This window comes from Sturnus vulgaris, chromosome 26 (genome assembly GCF_052056855.1).
Source record: "Sturnus vulgaris isolate bStuVul1 chromosome 26, bStuVul1.hap1, whole genome shotgun sequence".
NCBI classification, from domain to species: domain Eukaryota; kingdom Metazoa; phylum Chordata; class Aves; order Passeriformes; family Sturnidae; genus Sturnus; species Sturnus vulgaris.
In genome coordinates, this window is record NC_142268.1 from 4,132,320 (window position 1) to 4,149,391 (window position 17,072).

Below are 17,072 nucleotides of genomic sequence, written 5' to 3' on the forward strand. Positions count from 1 at the left end.
GTGCCCCAAAACCAGGGCAGGCCCCAAATTCAGTGCCCAAAAACCAGGGTGGGGCCCAAATTCAGTGCCCAAAAACCAGGGTGGGGCCCAAATTCAAGACTTACCAACTGGTGGATGCTGTCAATGGCTCGGTTGTACTTGTCACACAGTCTCTGCATGCTCTCAAAGCTGGGGGGAGAACACAGGGGCAGCTCAAAACAGGCAGGTTTGAAGGTAAAACCTTGGGTTTTTTCGTTCTCTTGCCTAGTAGGTATTCAGGGTTTGTTTTTCTCAGAATATGTAATTACATACATAGATTAAAGACTTTGTTTCCTTTAAATAAAATCCTCAGTAGACCAGGAGTACATGACAAATAATATTAGTTCCTTTATTATAAGTCATACTTTGAATACAGCCCTTTTCCTGGTAAAGTTCTGTATTTTTAGAACCTCTTCTCTGTATTTTCAGCTAAGCAGAAATTTAAGAGGTCTGTTCATTTTTCTCCTTTTTGCTATCATCTCTCCACAATAATCAGTCCTGAGACAAGCAGATGCTTTTCCAGAAATTCATTCTGGGACTGAAAATGCAGACAGAGCCAGAACACAGCCTGAAACATCACCCATCAGGAAAGCCTGGAGATTGCTCCATGGGCTGGCTGGATTATGGTCAGCCCAGGCAGATGCCCTAATGACACAAGCTGAGAGGATTAAAACAATTCATCTCAGGCCAGGAAAGAAAGTAGATCCTGGGAACATCAATTGTTATGTAATCAGACCCACAAAGAGCAGCAAAAACAACACAGGGAGTCACAGGAGTGGCATCATTAAACCACAGGTATTCCCAAAGCTGGGAAGGGATGGGGGGCAGGGGACATCAGAAGGGACATTTCAGTATCCTGTGATCCTCAGGGTCACTATCCCAGCCAGGACACCTCTCCCATAAGTTCTGCCCATTCCATTCCAAGCTTCCAGCTGCCTGTGCTTGTTTCCACACTGGGAAAAGCAAAAGGCTGCAATGGGGTTTGTCTGCATTTCCAGCACTTGCTGCTTCTCCCTCACATCCCTGGCACAGCCCATCTGCTGCCAGTGATTTTTCTGACAATCTTTTTCAGAGGAAGAAAAAAGACTGAAATCATTACCAGAATTCCAGTTCATGACTTCCTTGAGAAGCTGCAGGAAGGTACAGGGAGTGATTTCGGGGAACAGAGGGGTTTCACTTTAATTCAGCATTGCTGCCAACCACACTGATGGTCCCCAGTGAAACACACCCAGAGAAGATGCCAGAACCACAGAATTACAGTAATGCAGCTGCTGGAGTAATCCACAGATCCAAATTAATGGATTTTAATGACAAGGAATGCTTGACCTTGATTGCTCCTTTTGAATTTTCCAGGAGGAAGACAGGGACTAACAAGTCTTACAATGAAACAACTGAAAATTGAGAGAAGAAGCAATACCTTAAGCAGATCATGACAGAAGTATCTGGTGCTGGGGAGGTTTGGTTGGGAAATATTCTTCCCCAGAGGGTTCTGGGGCACTGAACAGGGAATGGTCCCAAGGCTGCCAGAGCTCCAGGAGCGTTTGGACAGCGCTCTCAGGGATGCTCAGGGTGGAATTGTTGGGGGGTCTGTGCAGGGACAGGGGCTGCACTCATCATCCCTGAGGGATCCAGCTCAGGATATTCCAGGATTCTACTCACAGCAATGCAGTTTCATCTGAAAACTTTCTAACAGTTTAGTCATTCTGTGGACTTGGATAATTTCAGTCTTTCCCATGAAGGCAACCAAGGAGGTTTTTGTGAACTGCAGCTTGAGCATCCTCCCTTTTCCCAGCCTCAGCAGAGCCAAGTCCATGCACAGAACCTCAGAACTCTCCACAGACACACCCCAGGCCAAGACCTGCCTCTCCCAGCCCATAATATATCCCATATCCCAAAAGAGACATTCATTCTGAACTGCTTGTGGGTATGAATTCCCATGTAACCGAGGCACCTCAGAACCCTCCAACTGCCCATAACACTCCTGGGAATTTCACCTTTGAATTCAGCCCCCACTCAGCAGGAAGGGGAAGGAGGGGCAGGTGCAGCTCCCACTGCCACCTCCAGCTCTGCCATGCCCTGCTGAGAGCAGGAATTCCTGGTTACTACAGGAGTAGAACCTCGCTGCCATTGAGATTCCCACCCTGGCTGCACTCCAAGGGTGCAGATACCAATCATTGTTTCACAGTGAGTAATTCAATGTACAGCAGAGCTGCACTGGAGCTGTGTGCAGTTTCCAATTATGTCCTTAATCCAACTGCCTTTGCCAATGTTGCTGTTACACATTTCCTACCAAAATAACTCCAGCAGAGCCTGAAGCCAGTTCTGAGAGAAAACTTCAGTTGGTAGTGTCTAAGAATAACCAGTTACACACTGGTTCACTACACCCTGTGCTGGCCTGAACTCCTGCTGGGAACAAAAACATTCCTCTCACCTTTTTGTATCATAGTCAATTAAAACATAGTTTTCCATGGCAAGCTTGAGATCTGGGATTTCTTCACAGACCCACCTGGAAGGAGAGAAGAAATAATTAAAAGAGGTATTGGCAATTAAGTGTAATAAGGTCATTTATCTCCATTCTGGACTGCTTTACATGAAGAGAGGATACTGCAGCAGCCCTGGGAACTCCCAGTGTTGTTAGGAATCAGGCAGACATCATGGGAAACTGCAACAGTTCACATTTGTACTGAATAAACAGCAAGATGCCTGTAGACACTGGCAGGAGCAAAAAGCTTCAAAATGAGGTGATAAATGTATTCCACGTGTCTAAAAATACTCAAAGTCATGGCTGATGTTAATCTAACATAAAATGCAGAAGTGCAGCATTTCCAAAGAATTCTGATTCTGCAGGAAGCTTTGACAAAGCTGAATGTGCAAAGACATTTCCCACAGTAGCCCAAAAACCCTGTCACCAAGCACTCAGTGCCAGGATATTCTCCTCTGGGGAGCATCCAAACTGCTCTTAAACCTTACACACACCAACCAAACCAGATTTTTAGAAGTTATTTTGCTAAAAGACCCTTTTGATATTCTGAATTAACACAGCCCTGTGTGTTGTGGCCATCAGAAAGGGAAAGCACGTGCCCACTTGCAGTGCATCCAACAATGGCAGCTCACAGGAGAGAGCTTCACTTGTGGAATGGAGGAAGATTAATTCCCTTCAAAGGCAATTTAAATGCCACAGAAGCTTTGCACACACTTTCTTCCACAAATATCAAATTGGAAAGCACTGTCAGCATCAAAAAAACCCACATCACAGGATGAATTCCAATAGGAATTGCAGAATTTCTTCCTTGTGAACTTTGCTCCATTCTTCACTATTAAAACGGTGAAAAAAAATTACTGAAGATCCAAGAGCTCTGTTCCTCTGGCTGATTCACACATGGTTAATAACTACACAGGCCAGTGAAAAGCAGAACGTGCACATGTATGGCTGGCCCTCTTCTGGCATCTCCCATCTCCCCTAAAAGCTCCAGGGCTCTCCCTGCAAACTTCTTACTCTTAAATCCCAGGAACAGGCAGCCAACAGCTGCCTACCAGCAGCTTGATCCTTGTGTCCCTGTCCATGGGATATTCCAGGACTCCAGTGCCTGATGACATAAAGCCTTCCTTGCATTCTCTCACCCACCACTTTCACAACAGCACTGTGGGCACTTTGCAAAAGGCAAAGGCAGCACAAGAGCTTCTGGCACTGAGTTTACTCCAGCCTTGCTTAAAGCACAGTTATGAAACATTATTTGACTCAATTTCTCCCTAAGACAGCTTCCCTTTGCCTCCAGCACAGAAAGCAACAACTCCAGCCACCCCTCCAGCCCAAGCTCCCTCTGAGCCCCTTGGAGGGGGCTTTGTCCACACCCACCAGCAAATCCCCAAGATCCCAAGGCACAGGATCTTATCCCCACCCATCCAAGCAAACTGGCAGCACCAGTGCCAGTGTTTTGTAGATAGGAAAAGAAACCTTCAGGAGAAAAATGTTCAGGTCCAGCCTCATTCCACATCCTGTGCCACCCCAGACCATGGGAAATGCTGATTCCTTGCATGTGAGTGATGTTACCAAGCCCTTGGCTCTCTCACACTCACACTGGGAGCACACAAGGCTCACTACTTCCTTTTCCTTTGCCATATATGACCAAATTGCGAGCTCAGGTGGTTCTGCAGGTAAAACACCTCTTCCCCACCTTTATCTGCACCACCCAAGCATTAAAAGCTGCTGCAGACACAGCCCTGAGCTGAGCCAAGGGCAGCCTGTAAGGATCTAAAACAGTTAACAAGAACAGCTTTGTAATGGGGATAACTCATCCTCATCCCTCAGGTGTCTGGGGAATTCGTGTAGCATTTATTAAAAGTTGTTCTTTGGCAAGTCCCCTCCTAATCCTGCTGAAATAACAGCAAGTCACGTCCTGAGAGCCCGTGTTGGGAAATCCTCCGACTTCCTGCTCCTCACAGTTGTCTTTCACCTTTATCCTCCCATTTTCCCCACGCTGTTCCAACTCTATCAGCAGGATTAAGAGGAATGCTACAGGGAGATCATTGCCAAACAACCCAAAGGCTGCAAATCACAGCAACAGGGGCAACAGAGAGGGTGGGCAGAGGCAAGATCAGGACATAACACATCAAGCCAAGGATGTTTCCTTAACCTTGTCTGTCCAAAGCTCAGACACAAACTGCCACAAGTATTAAAGCTGAACACCACCACTCATTTTTAACACTGGTCAAAACAGAATGGAATATGGCAAGATAAAACAAAATCTATTTGCCAAGGAGATCTGTATTGCACCAAATTCAGCTTAGAAAATAACTCAGAGCTGCTAAATGGTAACTGCTGCCCTCCTGCATGTCCTGACTCCAGCCATCCCCTCCCAGAGCTGCAGTGAGGCACAGGAAGGGCCCCAGGCAGGCTGCACCCAGCACTTACCGAATTGTCTCAATGATTTCGTGAGCAGCATCGTGGTGTTTGTCCTGAAATTAAACAAAAAAAGACATATCAGGTGCTGTTTGTAAGGAGTTTACAGGAATCAGTGTTTTTAAGGATACAGGTGCCAAGTATACTGGGAAAGGAGTCTTTGAATTCCATCCACTAAAGTAATCAAAATGAGCCCTCTAAGAAAAAATAAGGCTTAAACAAATAATTGATATTTATAATTTATATAAATATATATAACTTTTATATATATAAAACAGATATGAAGGAACTGTTATTCTATTTATTTCTTTGTCATTCCCTGCAGTCAGGGACTGTGTGGCTGGGAATTATGACAGAAGCCTTTGGGGATTATTGGGATGCAGCAGGTACTTGATGCAAGTTCCCAATGAACAGCTGATTCCCTTGGCCCAGCATCTGGCACAGGCTCCCAGCTCCAGATGGGAGTGAGAGCCTCGCACAGGGAATGGCTTTTCAAAATAAAGCATCCAATAAACACTGGGAGAGGATCAGTGCAGGAAAAAGAACCTCAGAGCACACAGAAAAAAGGCCTGGATATGCAGCCCTGCTGATGAAGTGAAACCCAAACCACACAAAACCTTGACCATCACACATCCACACCAGGGTGAGACGTGGAGGTTTGCTCATTTCATTTGGGAGTTTATTCAGAAGCAACAGAAGCACAAGTGAGTTTAGCAAATTATTACAAATTCACGCTAAAAAGAGCCCTTGGAGCTGCATTTATATGCACCATTGTACAAAAAAAGTTCCATTTTAGGGAAGCCACAGGAGTTCCTTACACACATTGATGTATCCAGCTTGTGAAGCCTTAGCTACCAGAGTCCATCTGCACAAAGCTGGGGTTATATTTAGACATTTGTTTCTGCAAGTGGCTCTGACCTTTTAATTAGGAGTCTTGTATCTACAGCCCTTCCAGAAATACAAGTGCAAAGGCTCCCTCAAATCATTTCCCTTGTCTTGTGCTGCAGAAATGTCATTTCTGCAGAGGTACCAGGGGAAATTGTGCAGCAAAGGGTAGAGACAGGTAACAAAAGAGAGGGGGAAGGGGAAGGGGAAAGGGGAAGGGGAAGGGGACCACTGACAGTTGATGACAGAAAATGGTTGGATTATCTCGTTTTCAAGACATGAAATGACATGATCTGAGCCAAATGGAAGCATTTTCCATCAGTATCTCAGCTTTCCTATTTTCAGGAGGAAACTTATTTTCCCTTGTATAACCAGTTCATGCACTTGGGATCAGCCAGACCTGCAGAAGTTCTCCTTCCAAGCAATTTCTACACAGTCCTTTCAATGCCTGCTTAAAAATCTCAGGACAGATGCACAGACAGGCAAGAATTAGGGGTCTGCCATCCTTCCAGTGCCTTAAAGGGGCTCATAAACAAGAGGGAGAAGAAATTTTTATATGGGGAGTTAGTGATAGGACACAGGGAATGGCTTCCACTGCCAGAGGGCAGGGCTGGATGGGATATTGGGCAGGAATTGTTCCCTGGCAGGGTGGGCAGGGCTGGCACAGGGTGCCCAGAGCAGCTGTGGCTGCCCCTGGATCCCTGGCAGTGTCCCAGGCCAGGCTGGACATTGGGATTGGAGCAGCCTGAGATGGTGGAAGATGGGACTAAATGATATTTAAGGTGCCTTCCAACCCAAACCAGTCTGGAATTCTGTACTAAAGCTATGAGAGAACTCTGTTTTACCAGGAAAAAAAGTTCTTCTTTTCAGATGACAAAAAGTTAACCCCAAATCCAGAAGCCACACGGAAGACTAAGGCAAGAAAACCAAATCATTCCAGTTCCAATATGGAGAAGGAAAAACAGCCAACAACAGTAGCCAGGACACTTGGGATGGAACACACACAGCCTGGAGCTGAGCACTGCCTTGGCCACATTTCACAACTTGCTGCTGCCACAGCAGCACCCCAGACATCACAGAACAAATATGGGGCTGTGTTTCCTCCAAGCTCTTGGGCTGGGACAGCCCAAACCCTACAGAAAACAGCAGCATCCATAATCCAGACTCCCAGGAATGTCAGGTAATTCTTTTGATAAATCTTGGCCTAGAAATCAGGGAAGCACTAAAACCTGCTCCTGTCTCTCATGCACAAATAAAAGAATGTGTTCTCTCCTCTTTTCTCTGTGCACTGAAAGGAGGGCACAAGGAGGGAGGGGAACTTCTCTTTCTTCTCATGACTTATCTGCCAAGTGTAAGAATAACCCAGGACAGCAGCTCATCCATAAACATTCCCCAGAAATGTTCACATTTCACTCCATGCAGAATTATCTCAGCAGAGCCCCCCTGGGCTGATCCAGCTCTCCCAGTAAACTGTGTTCCTGCAGAGTCAGAATTTGCTTTATCACCATAAGCACATTATACCAGAAAAGTGAATTCAGGCTTATTCTGGCATAATCATTTCCTGGGAGGAAGTTCTGCTCCCCACTGCTGGGGCTGGACACTTGCAGTATGAACAGAGCACATGGGGACCCCCTGATCCTACAGGTCTTCATGAAAACACCCCATGAGTGACAAAAATTGTCTAATTAACACATTCTTCTGTCTTGGGTTAAAAAGTTAAAAAAGTCTAAAAATAATAATAATAAATCATAATTCACATCTACAACTACAGAACAGCCAATTTAAGTGACTTTGCATAACCTCATGTGGAAACTTCAGGCAGAAGGGGCCTTTGAGCTTAGTTTGTGGCATTATCTAGGAATAAAGAAATCAAAACCAGTTCCACATCTAGTGCTGCTGAACTTCCCATGCTGAAACACATCCCAAGTTTACTTCACTAACAGACCTTGGCTGAGCAGAGAAGCTCTCATGGTCTCAAGAAAGTCTTGCAGAAAAAAAAAATACAGTAGGATCTCCTACATTTCTTTAAAGCAGAGCTGGCTGTGGAAAATTGAGAGAAGGGGGAATACATAACTGAAGGGAATACAGAACCCAGCTTCCCTTTTCTTAGAGAAACTTTCAGCTCCATTTCATCATTATGGTTGTATGATTTAATCAGAAAAGACATTGAACAGCAACAGGCATCACATCTGTGTTCAGGCAACTGATTATGACACTGACAGGGAGTCTGGGGCAACCAAAAGGCAAAGGAACAGAAATCCCCCCAAATCCTGACCCTGCTCCAGCCTCTGCCATGGGCATCCCAAACTCCCCAAATCCTGACCCTGCTCCAGCCTCTGCCATGGGCATCCCAAACTCCCCAAATCCTGACCCTGCTCCAGCCTCTGCCATGGGCATTCCAGACTCCCCAAATCCTGACCCTGCTCCAGCCTCTGCCATGGGCATCCCAAACTCCCCAAGTCCTGACCCTGCTCCAGCCTCTGCCATGGGCATCCCAAACTGATGCACTGGTTCAGGTCAGACACACCAGAGCTCAGAGCAGCAGCTTTAACTCCTTTGGATGCCCAGGGGATAAACACTGAATCCAGCAGCTTAGGAGGACTGCTGGTGATTGCTGACAGCTCTGCTGCAGCACCAGCAGCCTCATCAACCTTTCCCTGCTCAGCCAACAGCCAACCCTGCACCCCCAAAGGTGGCCTGGAGGGTCTCCAATTCGGCCACGGCTCTGATGTGGGGTTTTGGCTCAGTTCAGGTGTTTTATATTATTTCTCCCAGCTGCAGTGCCCATGACTCAGGCTGCAAGCAGGTTGTGCTCGTGTGTCGTGCTGGACTCTGCCACCCACAGGGCTCTGGCAGTGGAACCTCCTGAGGAAGAGCCTCCCACAGACTTCATCAATCCTGGACTCCTGCGTGCAGAAGCCTCTTGGCCGAGGCTCAAGCAGCCTCTGTGTTCTGTTCCCAGTCACGAGATGAGATGATGGCACCACGGTGCTCCCTGTCACAAAGAGCAGCTCCATTCACCCTCCTCCTGCTCCAGGCTGCTCTCCCTCCCTCCCTCCTCCCTGCACTGGAGGGGATGGAGCACACTACGTGCTGCTCCTGGCCTGCATGTACTTTCCAATGTTCCTGGATTTATGTCATCTAAGGGGCCCTTGGAATCTTCTGAGCCACATAAATGGAAGCTTTTCACAATCACCCTTATCTCTTTAACGTGGAAAGTATTTAAAGTAAAGAGTTGCAGTAATTATTGAGACTGCCCAAAGCTCTTCACAATAAGTTTTAAACCAATCAAGCTTAAACACACATTGAGTTGTTGCAGCCAACCCTCTCCAGATGAACTTTTCACAGAGCTCTGGTCTTCCACCTAAACACTGAATTTTAAATTGAAACGCGAGTTCTCAGAGAAAGTTCAATAGTTTTTGCCAAGATATTTCATTGGAAAAAATAACAGAAAGAAAGCAGATACTTTCTCAAAAGTCACTTCGAAGACCATCCAAGATTCTATGGAAAACAGTGGAGCACAGTTTCAGCCAGCAGGACTGAACAGCTTCACACTTCCGATTCTCACAACAGGTTTCTCCATCCACATGTTGCTACAAGTGAGCACAGGAGCCCCCGCTGCTGTAACTCTGAGCACACCAGTGCTCCCAGCACACAAAGCTCCTGTCCCACACACCCAGAGCTGAGTCCTGCTACAGACACCAACTCCTGCTGCCCTTCAGGCCATGCAGGTTGGACCACAGAGCAATTTTTAAGAGTTCAATCTTTCCCTTCACCTCTTCATAAAAAAAGACCTTTTGTATTTTGTGGTATGAGAAGCTCCAATATGTGATTTGAAACACAAATAAGACAGTGCCCAAAAGCTCTTTCCATATATGTATATTGAAGCAATCATTATCCTTTTCTATAATCACATTCTTTGTTTGTTAACTCAAATTTAAACATCACCAGTATGACCAGAACTCAGGGTGCTGGGCACTGCCCAGGGAATGGTCCCGGCCCCAAGGCTGCCAGAGCTCCAGGAGCGTTTGGACAGCGCTCTCAGGGATGCTCAGGGTGGGATTGTTGGGGGGTCTGTGCAGGGACAGGGGCTGGACTGATCATCCCTGAGGGTCCCTCCCAGCTCAGGATATTCCAGCAGCACTCACAGCTCTTCCTCTGCCACCAGGGTGAGAAAACTAAAGCAGCCCAAATAATCCAATTTGTGCACACAGAGATCACAGTGTGCTGGACATGATCAGCACCAGCCACAGCTCAGTTATCTGTGAACAACTTTGTTCTACAAAGCACCAAATTCCTACTAAAAACAACCAAATGAGACATTTCTACAGAACGCTCTACAAGAGCAAGGTGAGGTACAAATTAAAGAGTTTGCAACATTTTTGCCACAAGCTGGCTGTTGGGAGGGTTTGTAACTCCCTACACTCCTCCTCCAGGTGTGGCTCCTTCAGTTACATCAAATTTTCAAACTAACATGCTTTAAGATACTTAAGTGGCAAGATTTTGATTTAATTGTGTGTTCAACTACCATATCCCAGACTCCTGGGTGTGTTTGTATAGAACAGGTAACACCCAGTGCAACAATCCATAGTCTAAAGTGACTCTATATCCTAAAGCAACCGTTTTAAATGTTCTGGTTTCCATCCTCAAACACGAAGAACTTGTTCAGTTAAATTGGGCAGCCAGCACTGCCTGGAGCAACAAACACCACCCCAGTACCCTTCCAAATTTACATCTTTTTTTTATTTGGGTTCTTCTTACAAAACTGTGCTAAGCCTAAATTGGGGCTTGAGGGTGAACACCATATTTTTCTAAATTTTATTTCACCACATGGTAAGTTACTTCTCTTCCGAGCTGGACAGGGCTTGGAGCACCTGGGACAGTGGGAGGTGTCCCTGCCCATGGCAGGGGATGGGACTGGATGGGCTTTAGGGTCCCTTCCAACCCAAATCTGGGATTCTATGAGTCTCTGCAAGTGATCTTTGTGAGATCTGCCCATCCACACAGCACAGGTAGTGAAAAGGTAAAAAGCCTGCAGACATGAGCAGTGAACAAACAGTTTGAAAACCTGGATACGTTCTTGCAAAAGAAAAAGTAAACACAGCTCAGGCCCCTTCAATCTTTCAGTCTCCCAGCACCACACAGAGACTTTTATGACCCCTTATCTCCTCTTCATAGGCAGGAGCATTTCTGGGCATAGCTCTGGCTGCCCAGACTTAACTGTCTCACACCAAAGCAAACCTTGCCCTTTCAGATCCAGTTCTGACTCACCAGACCACACTTCCTCCCCTAGAAACAGGCCAGGTGACCCAAGCAGCTCTTCAGAAATGTGAAAAGCAACTGTGGCCAAGCAGGGGCAGAGCAGGAGGAACAGATCTCCTACAGCTTTCCCTGCCCACCAAATGTGTGAAAACCAAACCTGAAACATGCCAGTTACAAATAAATCAATGGCAACACTTGTGTACTTTTTAATGACCTTGCCTGGATACACTTCCAGCACTCCAATCTAAAACCAGCTCCTCCCAAATCCTCAACACTGACCCCACTCATGGATTAACAGAAGTCATTTGGATTTGCCAAATTCTGATCTCCACACGACCCATTTAACTCGCAAAACAAAAGAGGTCAGTCCCACCAGCCCCTGGGTTTAAACAACAGCTTGGTTGCCTGCAGTGGCAGCTCTCTCTCCCCAGGCAGCAGTCCATAAATCCGAAGGAGAGGATGTTACAGCTGCAGACAAGATGGTTAGCAGAGATCAAAAAGATGGATTAGGAAAAGCCAATCAATCTTGCAGAAGGCTGGTGGGACAAGTGCCTCTTTCAAGCCCCTCACTTCCCTCCATCTGGGGAGGATGATAAGGGTTCCTCTGGACACCAGGAAAGGCAACATGAGCCACAGCAGCTGCAGCTTCCCTGGGAGCCAGGGACGATCCAGCATTCTGCGTGGCACACCGATGGATGCCCTCACAAACCAGGGATTTCAGCCTGTCAGAAGTTTGTGTTCCTCCTCCCACAGGGTTTCATTTCACTTAACCCACCTAGAGAGACCCACCAGCACAGTCCTGCCCAGAGCACCCCCATGGCCAACACACCTAGGCACAGGCTCACAGGAGTCTGTGAAAAGCCAAAGCACTTCCAGGCACTGCAGCCACCAGGAGCTGCTCAATGAAGGGAGGATCTCGGGCTCCATGTCCTGCCACATCTGCCTTCCACCACTTTGCATTTTCAGCTGTTTGCCTTGTGTTCCAATACCAGTTAAACCTTGAGTAAGGGAAAAGGAAAGCCTGCTCCTTGCACTATTCCATACTGGATAGCAAGACTCGGTTTAATATTACCAGATTTGATGCCAAATCAAGTTGTGCCATTTTAGCTTCCATAGCAACAACCACAGCACAATTTTTCTTACCAAAAGAGATAAGGACCAAAAGTTTCCTCTGAACCACCCAATTACTGTCATTCCCTTAATCAAGAAAGCACAAGGAAATTCACAAGAATACATTTTTATTAGAATGTATAAAAAGAGATCTGAAGAGAATAACTTGTATCCATGCTTTTCCTCCAGTTTCAGGGAAGAAAAGACAAGGGAAGGAAGAGCTCCCGAGACTGCATTTGGAGCCCATCTCCCACACAGCAGGAGGCTGACAAGCCTGAGGTAGCTTCAGTAGTTTCTAAGTTACTGTCACACAAAACCAGATGAAAAACATGGTGGTCACTATGGCCTCCCTAATGACTGCAGAAGGACATTTAAATAAAAAGAAAAGGTTGGCCCAAGAACCAAAATAAACTAACAAAGGAAACAGGCATTGGGAAAGAAGGTCCAAACTGCTCTGGATAATCATTTAGCATGGTTGCAAGTGGGATTGCACTTCCACTGCTGATACTCCAACCACAGGAACAGTTCTGCCTTTGCACACAGCAATCCCAACTGTTGCTACGGACATTGCACACATGCAGGAGGGAATGGTTCCCCTGGTACTGCAGGAGGGGCTGTGGCAATCCATTAACATGCAGGCAGCCTGCAGGAGTGTTGGAGGCACACAGGACACTCGCAGCAGGATGAGCTTCCTCAGCATGAGCCACATAAAAGAAGTAATTCTAAAACTATGCAAAAAACCAGTTTAAAATAATGTTCATGTTAGAATACATTATGTTATGTATTCTAACATAAACAGAACACATAGGGGATGGAGTTATTTTGGTCAAACTGCAATTCACTGTGTGTCCTACTGCCCTCCCAGGTGGGTTTTGGGCAGTGACACACCCTGGCCACATCTGGGCAGATGCTGTGGTGATCCCATGTGCATGTTCCCCAGAACAAGCACAAGAAGCCAGCACTGCTTGTTCTGGGACAGAGGGAACTGCTGGCCTTTCACCCCCTGGCACAGAGGAAGGCAGCCCTGCCACCATCTCACAGACAGTTTAACCCCACCCAGCCACCTGCCCTGCCACCACTTCCCCAAAAGTCACCTCTTGCTCCAGCAGTGCCTGTGCTCACACACAGCAAAGGCAGGGGAGGCCTAAACTAAAACTAAACCTTTGTGGGGTTTTGCCTCAGTTCCCTTTCAACCAGACCAGCTCACAAACACTGCTCCGAGGGTGAGAGCAGCTCAGGCACAAGGGAACACAGATGACAAGAGCCATTTCTACCTGCAGATGTCCCAGCTGCAAACCTGCCCCTCCCCAGGAGCCACAGGCTGTGCTAGCAGGGAAATCCAATCCCCCCCTCGTGCAGGTACAGGGGAGCACAGGACACCCCTGAACATCCACACTGCCAGAAACGAACGTGCACACAGAACCCAAGGCAACAAATGAACACACAGGCACCAAACTGCTGGTGCTGAAAGCAGCCACCACCTCCTTCTCCAGCCCAGGGCTCTCCCACACCCTTGGGCTGGAGGAAGCTCATGGCACAGCCTGAGCCCCATCTCCTGCATGCAAAACTGGTGAGACAACAGCTGAAATAACCACTTCATACTCTGTAAAGATAACTCAGTCTTGGACAGCTCAGAAATTCTGCTCCTACTTAACACATAAACATTCCACATAACAGAAATTAGCAGCAAAACCTTGTACTCTTTCTGAAGCCCATTGGGTGTGGAGTTTTGTTAAGTACAAAAAAAAAAAAAAAAAAAATTTGGGTTTTCCTTTAAAAGCTTCAACTTGTGGAGCAGAGCAGTGATCCAGTGGAGGTTCTGATCAGCAGACATCAACTTCCAGCCACCAACCATTTTCACAAGCTTTTACTTTAAAGATCTATAAAGGACCCTACAATATTACACTGCATTCTTCACAGATTGCAGAATTTCAAATGACTGTTTGCTGTAATGAGCAGGGATGGAAGCCAAGGTAAGAGCCACAAAGACTCCAAACCCAGCTCCAGAGGCCACCCTGAGCCAGCACCTGATCTCCCAGGTCTTGCTGCCAACAGATGTGGGAACCAGAGGGAACCTCTGCAGCCCAGTGGGAATTCAGCTGAGGAATGAATGAGAAGCCTCAGAAGCTCACAGTTGTTGGAATTTTAGAAGTGTCAAATATTAATAATATTGCTGAGTTCCAAGAAGTAAATGACACATTAATGCCAAAACCTCAGGAAACTGCCCTTCACAGTACACTGAAAATAACAAAGAAACACTATTAAAACCCATTAACTTTTGCTAAGAAACTTAATTCAGAACTTTCTGTAGCATTTGGTTCAGAAAAGTTTTCCAATGCTTCATTTATCTGTCTTCAGTAGTTTCTTGGATTTTTCATCCAACACTACAAAGTTCTTTCAGTGTAAATTTTTAGAAAACTCTCATTCACTTGTGAAATGAAACAAACCAAAATACTCTGAACAGGAACTTTTTCGTTATTCACAGATCTGCTCCTGTCTATGAAACCATCATTTCCTGCTGTAAAATATACTCACCCTCTTCCTATGCTCTATAAATAGTCCCTACTTGATTTGATAGCTCTAACAGCATGTGGCCAACTTTTCTATTCAGTTTTATTTCTTGTTCCCCTTCAGAGTTAGTTTTGTCTTTAATAATTACCATGAAAGTAAACATGTTCACAATTCCTAACATGAACGTTTCCTCCTTCTGTGGATCCTTCTGTTAGGAAGGAGAAAATAATTGAAGCAAAAATATCAATCTGGGATAAAAGACACTGCAAGGGACAAAAAAATTCACCCGACCCCTGGTCCTGGTGTTGATCATTACAGTGCAAAGCTTTAATCAGACAGTTAAAGGTTAACTCAAAGAAGGAAGAAAAAAAAAAAGTAAGTCAATGAGAAAGGGGGAAAAGAAAGAAGGAAGAGTACAAAAGTAGACATATGGATGTCTGGGGAGAAGGGTGATTAAATCCCCCATAAATCTCACATACCAAGAGGTAAGATATTTTGCCTAAATTCCCAGAGGCAACACAATTCAGTCCCGTATCTGGGACTTGAAAGGATGAACATCTCCATATATAACAAGGCTGCCATGGAGGACAAGAGCTGGAGCTGCATGTGGGGGCATGGATTTCCCTTGGCACACTGAAAGCTTTCAGTGCTCTGTCCAACTGGAGCTGATGGGTGAATTTTTAGGTAGATAAATTTGAATTCCCTGAGCTGGAACTTTGGCTGGGTCAGGAACATTAATCCTCACTCATCTGCTGATGAATGAAAGGGGGAAAACAAGCAGTCTTGGACAGCTACTCTGTCTTTCAACAGTTGCCTTTCAGATAAATCAGTTATATATAAAAATAAATACTAGTGTGGTCTTAAGATGCAAGACAAGAGACTAACTTTCACTTTTCAAACTGGGGAAAAATGTCTGCTAACTGAACTCATGATTTATCTTGTATCCAACGGGTCAGAGCTTGGAACAAAAGGAGTTTGAGAACTGAACAAGCACCGATTGTCACTCAGGGCAAGTTCTACTTCAAAGGGTAAAGCCCAGAAGGAAACTGCTCTTGTGTGCTGCCCACGTGCTGCACAATGAACGCTGTAGGGCTCTTCTGCCCCCAAGAGCACAGCCCCGAGTCCCTGTGGCACTGGGGAAAAGGGCAGGAAAAGTGATGCAACTGTGCCAACTCTGTGATCTGCTGGGCAGCAGAGAAACCGAAGTGCTTTTGAAACGACCGAGTCAATATTTCCCAGTTTCACGCTGCTCGCTCTCCCCACTCCAGGTGTTTGTACAACTGGGGAGGCAGGCAGAGAGAGAGAAGTGCTGAGAAATCGGAACTGTGCTCAAGTGTTCAAACCTTTCCTTCCCTAGACAAGCTTTTCGAAGTGATTAGTCATCCCCACAAGCATTTCCCAACAAGCTACAGCAACGGGGAAAACCCCCGGACTCAGCCCCGGCTGCCGAATTTCTGGGCGATTACTCAGGGGGTGAGGAGGTTTTTGCCTGGCAAAGGCAGCAGCAGTTTCCTCCTCCTCTGCCTCCTTTGTAGGGCCGGCTGCCCCGGGCAGGCCCTGACTCACATTTCACAGAGCAGGGCGGGGGGGCCGCCTCTGAAAACACTGCAACATTTTTTTCCAGCCCAGATATTTCCAGCGATGCCGTTCCCAGAGCCGCCCCACACACACAGCTCCACAGGCACCAACACTCCCAGCCGCAGGGAGCATCGGGGGGCTTCACCTTCCCCCTCCAGCACAGGCTGATCCCAGGGAAAAAGCAGGAGCACGTGTAAAACGTGTTTTCCATCAGCTCATCCCACAGGAGTGCACTGGGGTACGTAATAAGGATGGGATGGACCTGTGGCAGAGGGCAGGATGCACAGGACCGCCCTCAGCAGCAGGGCAGCTCCAACCCCAAGGAACAATTTAGCTCCTCTTTAGGTCCTTCCCAAATTCATCTGTGGCACTCAGTGCTCCCACACCTACCTCACTGCCTGGGAAGTCAAAGCCAGGCATCACAGAAACTCTTCCCAGGAAAACTGAGTGACGTGCACAAAAAAAGAGGATTAAATTCTCAAGCAAGGTTTGTTATTCATCTCCACTGTTGATCTTTAATTTCAAAGGTGACAATCCCCGCTGGGCTGGGATTTTCATTAACACTCCCTGCCCTTGAGGTCTCCACACACAGCACATTCCTTTGGTGACTGAATGGTATCAGCTGGATCACGACAGTAGGGAGGGGAAAAAAAACCCAAAACCCACACTCTGCATCCTCCCACCTGTACAAAATCTGTAGTAAGAAGCTTGTATCCCATGACTCCCAGTAGCAGCCACAAACACACCTCCAGGTGTAGGGTGATGCTCTGACAACACTCAATTAGAAAATGAGAATTTTCTTGCCATC

At 46.5% G+C, this 17,072-nt stretch overlaps 1 protein-coding gene across 8 annotated transcripts in view; it reads right to left on the reverse strand.

Annotated features, from left to right (window-relative positions):
- DOT1L (DOT1 like histone lysine methyltransferase) overlaps nt 1–17,072 on the reverse strand; it is a 77,657-nt gene that overhangs the window by 55,857 nt on the left and 4,728 nt on the right. For all 8 annotated transcript variants that reach the window (XM_014884389.2, XM_088179205.1, XM_088179208.1 and 5 more), the window contains exons 2-4: nt 4,931–4,974; nt 2,450–2,524; nt 105–168 (exon numbers count right to left, since the gene is read on the reverse strand). In XM_014884389.2, the coding sequence (XP_014739875.1) occupies nt 105–168; nt 2,450–2,524; nt 4,931–4,974 (183 nt within the window). The remainder of the gene's footprint in view (nt 1–104; nt 169–2,449; nt 2,525–4,930; nt 4,975–17,072) is intronic.